The sequence below is a fragment of the Trachypithecus francoisi genome, unplaced genomic scaffold (assembly GCF_009764315.1).
Source record: "Trachypithecus francoisi isolate TF-2019V2 unplaced genomic scaffold, Tfra_2.0 Lachesis_group14, whole genome shotgun sequence".
Taxonomy (NCBI): Eukaryota; Metazoa; Chordata; class Mammalia; order Primates; family Cercopithecidae; genus Trachypithecus; species Trachypithecus francoisi.
The window spans coordinates 37339976-37352136 of NW_022681459.1; the positions used below are offsets into that span (position 1 = coordinate 37339976).

Below are 12161 nucleotides of genomic sequence, written 5' to 3' on the forward strand. Positions count from 1 at the left end.
CATCCTATGTATAAAGCACAAAAGTTGCATAGGAGATGATTTTAACTGGAAGGAAACTATGAGCCCGTTTCATGGACAGACCCAGAACCCGTCCAGTGGTTCTCCCACTCCCGCTATTTGATCATCCTCTGCCTTTGCTGGGTCTCAGGCCTGCTCACTCCCTTCTTGCCTCCTCCCCAAAATAAAGTGTAATAGAGTCATCTCCCAAGATCTATTCTAGCCCAGTACAGCAGGGAGGGCTGAGCAAGATTTTAAACATTAGTGTGTCAGCTGGGCGCAATGGCTCAGGACTTTAATCCCAGCACTTTGGGAGGCTGAAGTGGCCGGATGGATCACCTGATGCCAGGAGGTCAACAGCCTGGTCAACATGGTGAAACCCCGTCTCTATTAAGAATACAAAAATTGCCGGGCGCGGTGGCTCAAGCCTGTAATCCCAGCACTTTGGGAGGCCGAGACGGGCGGATCACGAGGTCAGGAGATCGAGACCATCCTGGCTAACACAGTGAAACCCCGTCTCTACTAAAAATACAAAAAACTAGCCGGGCGAGGTGGCGGGCGCCTGTAGTCCCAGCTACTCGGGAGGCTGAGGCAGGAGAATGGCATGAACCCGGGAGGCGGAGCTTGCAGTGAGCTGAGATCCGGCCACTGCACTCCAGCCCGGGTGACAGAGCGAGACTCCGCCTCAAAAAAAAAAAAAAAAAAAGAATACAAAAATTAACTGGGCATGGTGGTGCACACCCATAATCCCAGCTACGCTGGAGGCTGAGGCAGGAGAATCGCTTGAACCAGGGAGGCAGAGGTTGCAAAGCCGAGATCATGCCACTGTACTCCAGCCTGGGCTACAGAGCAAGACTGTGTATCCAAAATTAAATACATACATACATAAAAAAACAAAACTTAGTGTCATGAACAATGAGGTCTTATTCTTTTTTTTTTTTTTTTTTTTTTTTGAGACAGAGTCTCGCTCTGTCCCCCAGGCTGGAGTGCAGTGGCGTGATCTCGACTCACTGCAAGCTCCACCTCTCGGGTTCACGCCATTGTCCTGCCTCAGCCTCCTCAGTAGCTGGGACTACAGGCGCCTGCCACCGTGCCCGGCTAATTATTTTGTGTTTTTAGTAGAGACAGGGTTTCACCGTGTTAGCCAGGATGGTCTCCATCTCCTGACCTCGTGATCCGCCCGCCTCGGCCTCCCAAAGTGCTGGGATTACAGGCGTGAGCCACTGCACCCGGCCAGATGAGGTCTTATTCTTTTTTTTTTTTTTTTTTTTTTTGAGACGGAGTCTCGCTCTGTCGCCCAGGCTGGAGTGCAGTGGCCGGATCTCAGCTCACTGCAAGCTCCGCCTCCCGGGTTTACGCCATTCTCCCGCCTCAGCCTCCCGAGTAGCTGGGACTACAGGCGCCCACCACCTCGCCCGGCTAGTTTTTTGTAATTTTTTTAGTAGAGACGGGGTTTCACCGTGTTAGCCAGGATGGTCTCGATCTCCTGACCTCGTGATCCGCCCGTCTCGGCCTCCCAAAGTGCTGGGATTACAGGCTTGAGCCACCGCGCCCGGCCCAGATGAGGTCTTATTCTAAGTGTTGTTCAGTATCTGCCATTTACTGGGCATACACAGAATAGGCAGGAAAGCACAGACAGGACACATCTCTACCTTCAAGGTGAAGCTCCGGGCTGCCACAATAAACCACTCACTGTATCAGCTGAAACCTCTGCACCGCACCTGTCTACGTAGAGCATAGGAAGAGAGCAAAGAAATACAAAGCAGAAGGCCTAAAATAATGCGACAAATCCAAGTTGAACAATTACAACAGAAAATAATTAATATGAATATGAATAACATGAAGAAGAGTATTAGATTGGGTCAAAATCAGATTTGAGTTATTTTCTATATCCAAGAGATAGCCTGAAATAAATAGGACACAAAAGGCCAAAATAACAAGTTAGAAAAATTTACACAGAACAAATAAAAAAAGAAGACAATATGAATATTTAACAGTATGAATTTGTCAGACTTTGTTTGTCTTACCATGTGCTTGGCAGCGTTCCCAGCACCCCATGCATTACTGTAAAATGGATAAAAAATGGATAATAAATCTCATTATTAAAATCTTTTTATTCTATTGGCTTTTGTTGTTGTTGAGACGGAGTCTCGCTCTGTTGCCCAGGCTGGAGTGCCGTGGTGCAATCTCAGCTCACTGCAACCTCCACCTCCTGGGTTCAAGAGATTCTCCTGCCTCAGCCTCCCAAGTAGCTGGGACTACAGGTGCCCGCCATCACGCCTGGCTAATTTTTGTATTTTTAGTAGAGACAGTGTTTTACCATGTTGGCCAGGCTGGTCTCAAACTCCTGACCTCAGGTGATCTGCCTGCCTCAGCCTCCCAAAGCGCTGGGATTACAGGTGTGAGCCGCCGTGCCTGGCTTCTATTGGCTTTTATTATAAAACCAACATGTTACTTTGGTAACAAAGCTCAATAACATAGATGAGTGGAAAGTGCAAAAGTATTTTGTCACCCCAGCCCTAAATCTCCCTCCCTAAGCCTGTTCACATTTGGTGTATCTACTTCGAGAATATTCCCCTACTCCTACATCACATATATAGTACTTTAAAAAAAATGAGAAAAGAACGTAAAGAACATTTTCTTCAACCTCTTTTCTTTTGCTTAATATATCCTAGACCTCTTTCTAGGTCAGTTTTACATAGATTTGCTTCATTCCTTTTCACATCCATAAGCCTTTATTTTGTATTGCTCTATTTTCATGTAAACAGTCCCAGACATGGATTTTTCAAATTGTTTCCATTTCCTTTATACAACTTCAAATAACTGGATGAACATCCGTACACATTTGTCTGTGTACCTGCCATTGTGTTGTGTCTGTGGTGGGTGAATTTCTAGAGGTGGGATATAGAGTGTCAGGCATGTGTACTTCTCATGTTAAGGGACACCCTGAGAAGGCCAGGTGCAGTGGCTTACACCTGTAATCCTAGCACTTTGGGAGGCCAAGGAGGGTGGATTGTTTGAGTTCAGGAGTTAGAGATCAGCCTGGGCAACATGGTGAATCCCCATCTCTACAAATATATATATATATATATATTAGCTGGGCATGGTGGCACACACCTGTAGTCCCAGCCACTTGGGGGGCTAAGACAGGAGGATCACTTGAGCCTGGGAGGTTACTGCGGTGAGCCGAGATTGTGTCACTGCACTCCAGCCTAGTTGCCAAAATGAGACCGTCTCCAAAACAAAACAAAAAAGAAAGATACCCTAAATTATCCTTCCAAAAGCCATAGCGGCCGAGGGCAGTGGCTCACGCCTGTAATCCCGGCACTTTGTGAAGCCAAGATGGGTGGATCACCTGAGGTCAGGAGTTCGAGACCAGCCTGGCCAACAGGGCGAAACCCCATCTCTACTTAAAATATAAAAATTAGCCTGGTGTGGTGGTGGGTGCATGTAATCCCAGCTACTTGGGAGACTGAGGTGGAAGAAGCACCTGAACCTGGCAGGCAGAGGTTGTAGTGAGCCGAGATCATGCCACCATACTCCAGCCTGGGTGACAGAGCGAGACTCACTCTCAAAAAAAAAAAAAAACAAAAGCAATCTAATCTTACGCTCAGCCAAGTGTCTTATGTCTCAACCAAGTGTACGTGTTCTCCTGTCTCTTTTTCACCCACACAGGATGCCAAACTAATCAATGAAACAGTAGCTGGCCATGGGCTAAATTTGTGTTTTGGGGCTACTAGTGATGTCAAGTGCCTTGTCCCATATTTACTGGCCACAGTACTTCTTTTGTGAAACACCTGTTCAAAGAACATAAGAAATAATTGTACATAGAAAATTAGAACCAGGTGCAGTTTGAAAGACCACGGACTTTGCTAGGGTTTTTTAAGTCTCTTCAAAAAAGAATAGGCAGGCCGGGTGTGGTGGCTTGTGCCTGTAATCCCAGCATTTTGAGAGGCTGAGGTGGGCAGATCACCTGAGGTCAGGAGTTCAAGACCAGCCTGACCATCATGGTGAAACCGTGTCTCTACTAAAAATACAAAACTTAGCCCGGCATGGTGGCAGGCACCTGTAATCCCAGCTACTCAGAAGGCTGAGGCAGGATAGTTGCTTGAACCCAGGTGGCGGAGGTTGCAGTGACTGAGATCACACCACTGCACTCCAGCCTGGGCGACAGAGAGAGCCTCCATTGCAAAAAAAAGAAAAAGAAAAAAAATAGACTTAGGTGAGGACTGGGAGAGACAGGTTTCAGGAATGGGAAAGGGAGTCACATTTATTAATCATATTATAAGCTTAAATTTTAAAAAATCTAAAGCATCCCATGTGGCAAATGAGGAAATTTGCAAGTTTCTGGTTCCAAGGTGTTACCTGGTAAGTTCTCTTAAGCTTTCAGAAAACAAGCAATTCTCATGTTGTACAAATTGTCCCAGAAATAGAAAAAATACGCTATTGAATACATTCTGTGAAGCAAATATAACACCGATGATAAACTGTGATCACAAAAAAACTATGGCTCAATATCATGTATTTCTCTATGATGAATATAGGAATAAAATACTAGAGGATATAAATCTGTAACATTCTGATTCAAAAATATGCAGTGACCAAGTTGGGGGTTTTCATGGAATGTATGGGTAATTCAATATATGGAAATCTATGCTAAGAATGCACCACATTCATGGGATAAACGAAAAAGGAAAAGAATAATCATCTCATTGGAGTTTGAAAATTCCACACTTAATCCTAATAAAAATGTCTAAGTATAGGAATAAAACACACTGCCTTATCATGATGAAAACCAACTGCCAACTGTGAAATACTAGAGTCAATATCATAATATAAAATAAGGATCCAAGGAAACCCAATAAGGCATGAAACCAACATAACAAAATACTAAAAACAGAAATAAAAGTCCAGCATTATTCATTCATGAATTATTCATTCAATAACTACTACAGTAATAAACATGTAGTCAAGCACAAGAGTATTAAAAATGAGTAGCATTTCTATAAGTAACAAGACAGGGTAGAAAACATTACATTAAAAGACCACTATTCATAATCGCATCAAAACAATGTACAACATCAAAGAAATACATGTTAGCAACAAATGTAAAGAAACAACAAGTCTTATGTGAAAGAAAATGGAAGCCGTGACTCCCTGGGAGGCCATATGCTATTGCTGGGTGGAGATACAGCAGATCCTTAGCCTTAATGAGGGAGTTATCCTGAGAGCCTCTCAACTGCTCATGTTTGAAAATACTACATCAAATAACTTCCTTTGTAAAGTTTAACTAAAAATGTAAAGTTTAACTAAAAACCTAAGCAGCTCCTCAGGCTCCTACATGAAGCAGTGTGGCAGGGGGGAAGGGGTCAGTCACTGGTTCCATCACTGGTTACAGTAGAGGCAGCAGGCAGGACAAGGTGGCGACATTATCAAAGAACTCATCTGGATAACAAAAGTGTTAAGACCCCAAAGCACGGTTGGGCACGGTGGCTCACGCCTGTAATCCCAACACTTTGGGAGGCCAATGTGGGCAGATCACTTGAGGCCAGGAGTTTGAGATTAGCCTGGCCAACATGTTGAAACCCTGTCTCTTCTAAAAATGCAAAAAATTAGCCAGGTTGGTAGTGCACACCTGTAGTCCCAGCTACTTGGGAGGCTGAGGCAGGAGAATCACTTGAACTGGGAGATAGTGCCACTGCACTGCAGCCTGGACAACAGAACAACAACCCGTCTCAAAAAAAAAAAAAAAGCCGGGTGCGGTGGCTCAAGCCTGTAATCCCAGCACTTTGGGAGGCCGAGGCGGGCGGATCACAAGGTCAGGAGATCGAGACCATCCTGGCTAACACGGTGAAACCCCGTCTCTACTAAAAACTACAAAAAACTAGCCGGGCGAGGTGGCGGCGCCTGTAGTCCCAGCTACTCGGGAGGCTGAGGCAGGAGAATGGCGTGAACCCGGGAGGCGGAGCTTGCAGTGAGCTGAGATCCGGCCACAGCACTCCAGCCTGGGTGACAGAGCGAGACTCCGTCTCAAAAAAAAAAAAAAAAAAAAAAGATGCCAAAGTGCCATGATAAGGGAGTGTTTCTATAAACAGGACAATATATCTTCTCTTAAGGAAACAGCATAGAGTCATCAAAAATAATCATTATAACAACTGCATAGCAAGATGGAAAATACTTGTATATTGTATAACATTACATTTTAAAAACAGGGCATGTGGCTGGCCACATCGGCTCATGCCTGTAATCCCAGCACTTTGGGAGGCTGAGGCAGATGGATCACCTGAGGTCGGGAGTTTGAGACCAGCCTGGCCAACATGGTGAAACCCCCATCTCTACTATAAATACAAGAATTAGCTGGGCGTGGTGGTGCGCACCTATAATTCCAATGACTCGGGAGGCTGAGACAGGACAATCACTTGAACCCAGGAGGTGGAGGTTACAGTGAGCCGAGATCGCACCGCTGCATTCCAGCCTGGGTGACAGAGTGAGACCGTCTCAAAAATAATAATAATAATAATAATAAATAATAAAAACAGGACACACCATTATAAGTATAAAAACCATGCAAGAAATAATATGGATTTGAAAAATTACTGGAAGTAGAGAATAAAATCAGTAGTAGTGGAACTAGGGGTGATTTTTGTCAAATTATATTTTTTGTCAAATTTGACAATTTTTTTGTCAAATTATATTGAAAATACATTTAAAGTGGTTTTTGAGCAACAAAAGAAGCTGCAATGTGAGAAAGAGTATCTGAACAAGGTGGACTCTGCCATGTTGCCTGCCTGGGCAAAAGCAACCACCATCCCGCCCACGAGCCTTGTCATCAGGCAGGTGTCATTCAGCAGGGACCGTACTGTACCTCTCTCAGGATTATAGATGATAGGCACTGGACTGAATGATCGTTCACTTGCTCCCAAGTTAACAGTGTTATCAATAACATGGCCCCGATTGTCTTGGTGCCTATCATTGTGTTATTGGATGATTCTCAGAAGACTTTTGTGACTTAATGAAATGGGAAAAGTTCCCTTATCCCCCTTGCACGGTATAAAACAAGCTGTGGCTCACTTCTTCGGTGCCCTGCAGCTCAAACCCCTAGGGGCAGCATACGGACGTGCAGGTCTTGAGGAGCATGGGCTCCGACCCCACAGCAGTGCCATCTAGGATTCAGTGTTTGCAGCTCCCGAAGCCCCAGGGAGCTTATCGGAAGGATAAGGCAGAGCTCTGGTCTAATTTCTGTATTCCAGGGTTCTTGCCCTAGTATGCCAGAAAAATTGGATCACACGTGGGCTTGGAGAATGAGTGCAAGGTTTTATTGAATGTAGCTCTCAGCAGATGGATGGGGAGCCAGAAAGGGGATGGAGGGGGAAGGTGGCCTTCCCCTGGAGTTGGGCCACTCAGCGGCCGGGCTCTCCTCCAACTGCCTTTGGCTGAATTCCATGTCATCCAGCTGTGGATGACCTGTCAGCATCTGTTGGTGTGTTCTTCTGCCTGTGTGTTCCTCTCGATGTCCAGCTGCTTGTGTGTGTCTGCCTGCTAGGCGGGGACATGGCGAGCCAGAGAGGTCTTGGAAAATGCAACATTTGGGAATGAAAACAGAAATGCTTGTCCTCACTTATATCCATGGGCCCAGGCCGGAGGGTAGAACCCTCACCAGGGACCATGCCCTTCTCTACGCAGCACTTCCCCGCCCACTCCCATTTCATCAGTGTATAAGGTCAACATTTCAAAAGTGCTTTACCAGTCTACTTTGCCACCAGAAGCCCAAGAGATTTCCAGTTTTATTGCATCCTAGTCAGCCTTGGGCATTCCCATGGTTTGTTCCGTTAAAATCATTAGACAAAAATCATGTGACATTTCTGAGACATTAAGATTTTTGTTGTATTCTAACTTTTTTTTTTTCTAATTCTGCAATATTGTAATTAGACAGCCGACTTTCCCGGAGCGCTGTTATGTCTTTTTGGACTGAGATGACTCAAGAAGAAATGTCCCTAATCTTCGTCCATCTCCAGGCTTGGGAGAAGGTTGTGAAGAAATGTGGCTTCCAAAGGTAATTTGCGGAGGTGAGGTCTGGGGGAAGTCCCCATAACCTGAGTTCCGTGAGGGCAGAGAACGGACTGTTATGCTTATGACCACAATCCCAGCATCTAAAACAGTGTCTGGCACAGACCCGGCACTCAATGAGTATTTGGGTTTGGTTTGGTTTTGTTTTGTTTTGTTTTGAGACAGAGTCTCTTCTCTGTCACCCAGGTTGGAGTGCAGTGGCACGATCTCAGCTCACTGCAGCCTCTGCCTCCCGGGTTCAAGTGATTCTCCTGCCTCAGCGTCCTGAGTAGCTGGGATTACAGACGCCTGCCACCACGCCCGGCTAATTTTTATATTTTGTGTAGAGATGGAGTTTTGCCATGTTGGCCAGGCTGGTCTTGAACTCATGACCTCAAATGCTCCACCCACCTCGGCCTCCCAATGTGCTGGGATTACAGGTGTGAGCCACCACGCCCGGCCGTCAATGAGTATTTGAATGAAGGAATAAAATATGATTGTTAATATCCAGATCTGTAGCTACCTTCATAGGCTGAGACTACCAATGGGTTCCAACCAAGTTGGCTGAAGCGTTGCTCATGTTGTCTCATGTGCAATTGGAGATATGCACAAAAGGGGAAAAATGTACACATCCGCATAAAAATATCTTAGTAAAAAAAATATAAAACCTTTGGTAAGTGCAGGCACGGTGGCTCATGCTTGTAATCCCAGAATTTTGGGAGGCCGAGGTGGGCAGATCACTTGAGGTCAGGAGTTCAAGACCAGACTGGCCAACATGGTGAAACCTCGTCTCTACTAAAAATACAGAAATTAGCTAGGTGTGGTGGAGCATGCCTGTAATCCCAGCTACATGGGGGGCTGAGGCAGGAGAATTGCTTGAACCCGTGAGGTGGAGGTTGCAGTGAGCCAAGATCGCACCACTACTGCACTCTAGCCTGGGCGACAGAGCAAGACTTCATCCAAAAAAAAAAAAAATCCTTTGGTAATGGTAAGTACATTGTATACTGATAGATGCCCAGACACATGGCTTAGAGGGCAATGGAATCCTAGAAGCAGAATTTGCTGGTTTTCTCCCAATCCAGGAATATTCCTTCCTGGGTCTGCCTTCAGCCTTACCCAACCCATGACAATGTCTGAGTCTTGCCTTGAGATCCAAGCTCCTGGGACGTGCCTTTCCATTGCCTTGGCCTGGGCGTTCAGACTCTCCCACAGAGCTCGGCTGTAGCAATAGACTCATAACAGACTCTGCTGCACTTCACTCTTGCCAAAGTGTCCATAAGGTTCTCTAAAGTGGGTTGCAATGCTCCCGCAATTTATAGCAGCCAAGCGCCTAAAGATAAAATCTTCATGCGTCATGCAAATGGGTTTCCTGCGCTTTCAGGCACAGGTACAGTCATTCACTTCTCTGTGTCCTTGGCCCAGCTTCCCTCTACTGTTCTCTCTCCCACCTCTGCTGTTAAGATTTCCCCCCAAGGCTCCCGTTAAGTCTGGGAAAGCTCCCAAAAAAGGCATTGACTTTTCAGGCACAGGCACAACCATTTTACTTATCCGTGTCCTTGACTTTGGCTGCTGGCCGACGCATGCTGCGTGGACCGGAGTTAACGGGGGCCCTTCCTATGTGCTTGTACAATGTTCACCTCTCCTCCTTTGGTAAAGGGAGAGGGATGATTTTTCGTATCTCGGGGAAAATCAGCCAGTGGTTGAGGCAGACTAGAGGCTTCAGGAGACGGAGTTTCCCTCTTGTCGCCCAGGCTGGAGTGCAATGGCGCGATCTCGGCTCACTGCAACCTCTGCCTCCCAGGTTCACGCGATTCTCCTGCCTCAGCCTCCGAAGTAGCTGGGATTACAGGTGCCCACCACCACACCTGGATAATTTTTGTGTTTTTAGTAGTGACGGGGTTTCATCACGTTGGTCGGGCTGGTCTTGAACTCCTGACCTAAGTGATCTGCCCACCTAGGCCTCCCAAAGTGCTGGGATTATAGGCTGAGCCACTGCGCCCGGCCCTAGGTTCTTTCCCTAACTCCACCACTAACTCGATTGTAATCAGGGAATGTCCCTCCTTTTTGGAGCCGGTTTGCTCCTGTGTAAATGAGGGACTGGGCTCATTGATGGCACAAATGTGGCAGATTACTGTTTATCTTCTGTGTTGCGCCTAGATGGCGCCCGCTAGGTCACAGCAGCACTCTTTCCCAAAGAGCCTAGATGTGGCACCGAGATTCTCCTGTGCTTTAGACACCCTCACTAACAATAGGGAGGTTATGCCTCTGCCATCTGTGTACCAGGCGACCTGGAAGGGCTTGCAGCTCTAACATCTCATAGTTCTAAAACTTAGGTTGGAGAGGGGGCACTGAAATCCTAGGTTTACAGAGATGTTCACTTTAAACCCTGATGAAGTCCTTTCTTAGAAGAGTGACTTGAAGACGAGGAAGGATGTCAGAAGGCCCCTCCCGCTTCCCCCAGGAGGGAGGAGGGAGGGACCCAGGGCTGGTCCACTTGAGGCTGCTAATGGCCTTGGCTAGGGAGCAGAGTATTCTAAGTCCATTGTCCACAGTTCCGTTCAGGCCTTGGGGTTCCTTGGTCCAAGTACAGTTTGCCCACAGCCTTGCATCCTTTCCCATAGACCTTCTCTCACTATCCATCAAACCTAAGCCAAGTCTGTTGTAGATGCTCCATTAGGAGACAGGCCAGAACCAATCTAAGGAACATACAAGTCAGACCCTGTTACGTGCTGTAGAAAGTCACACATACAGTCCATAGTCCAGCAATACCCACGCTGGAAGTCCCAAATTCCATAAGAAAAAGGTTCTTAAGAACAGTGATTCTCAAAGGTCCTGCATAACTCTGAAGTTCCAGATACTGAGCCAAAATGATTCAACAGGAAAACTGAATGGTGATTCTTTTTCAAAATTACAGGAAAAGTTTGAGTGGAGAGAATTTTTCCAGTTGTGCCTTTTTTCCCTTTTCCTCATTTTTTCTTAAGATTTACAAGCTTCAGTCACTTGCCCGTTAACAAGTGGCCAGAGTAGATCTCACTATTTCTAAGTATGACCATACTTTTGTTAGAAGTCTACTTTGGGGCCGGGCGCGGTGGCTCAAGCCTGTAATCCCAGCACTTTGGGAGGCCGAGACGGGCAGATCACGAGGTCAGGAGATCGAGACCATCCTGGCTAATACGGTGAAACCCTGTCTCTACTTAAATATACAAAAAACTAGCCGGGCGACGAGGCGGGCGCCTGTAGTCCCAGCTACTCGGGAGGCTGAGGCAGGAGAATGGCATAAACCCGGGAGGCGGAGCTTGCAGTGAGCTGAGATCCGGCCACTGCACTCCAGCCTGGGTGGCAGATCAAGACTCCGTCTCAAAAAAAAAAAAAAAAAAAAAAAAAAGAAGTCTACTTTGGGCCGGGCGCGGTGGCTCATACCTGTAATCCCAAAACTTGGGGAGGCTGAGAGGGGGTGGATCACTTGAGGTCAGGAGTTCGAGACCAGCCTGGCCAACATGGCAAAACCCTGTCTCTACTAAAAATACAAAAATTAGCCCGGCATGGTGGTGCCTCATGCCTGACTACTTGGGAGGCTGAGGCAGGAGAATGACTTGAACTCTGGAGGTGGAGGTTGCAGTGAGCCGAGATCGCGGCGCTACACTCTAGTCTGGACAATAGAGTGAGACTCCGTCACAAAACAAACAAAAAAAACTACTTTGTTTTCAAAATATTCAACACTGTCCAACTGAATGACAGTGAGCCCTCTCCTGTGGAAGGGGGACATGTGGTTGTCTTCTTGGAGATCCCCAAACTTTTGCTTTGGAAATGTAGACTCTTTTACTAATTTTTAAAAATGATCATACATGCATATGACACAAAAGCTAAGAGGAACAAGAGGAACAAAAGGGCAAATAGTAAAAAGTAAGTGTCGCTAGGTGTGGTTGCATGTGCCTGTAGTCCCAGCTGCTGGGGAGCATCACTTGAACCCAGGAGTTTGAGGCCAGCCTGGGCAATATAGTGAGACCCCGTCTCAAAAAAAAAAAAAAGAGTCTCCCCTTAAATCCTATTTCCCGATGTCCCAGGTTCCCTGCCCAGAAGCAACCACAATTTTCAAGCAAACGTGTTTTTAAAAAAAA

The 12161-nt window shown here is 46.4% G+C and overlaps 1 protein-coding gene across 9 annotated transcripts in view; it reads left to right on the top strand.

Moving 5' to 3' along the window:
• APOL5 (apolipoprotein L5) overlaps positions 1-12161 on the top strand; it is a 35303-nt gene that overhangs the window by 16451 nt on the left and 6691 nt on the right. For 6 of the 9 annotated variants that reach the window (XM_033232786.1, XM_033232784.1, XM_033232785.1 and 3 more), the window contains one exon: positions 7927-8050. In XM_033232786.1, coding sequence (XP_033088677.1) covers positions 7927-8050 — 124 coding nt within the window. Of the gene's footprint in view, positions 1-7926; positions 8064-12161 lie in introns of those variants that run through there. The other 3 variants (XM_033232790.1, XM_033232791.1, XM_033232792.1) reach the window with 3 other exon arrangements.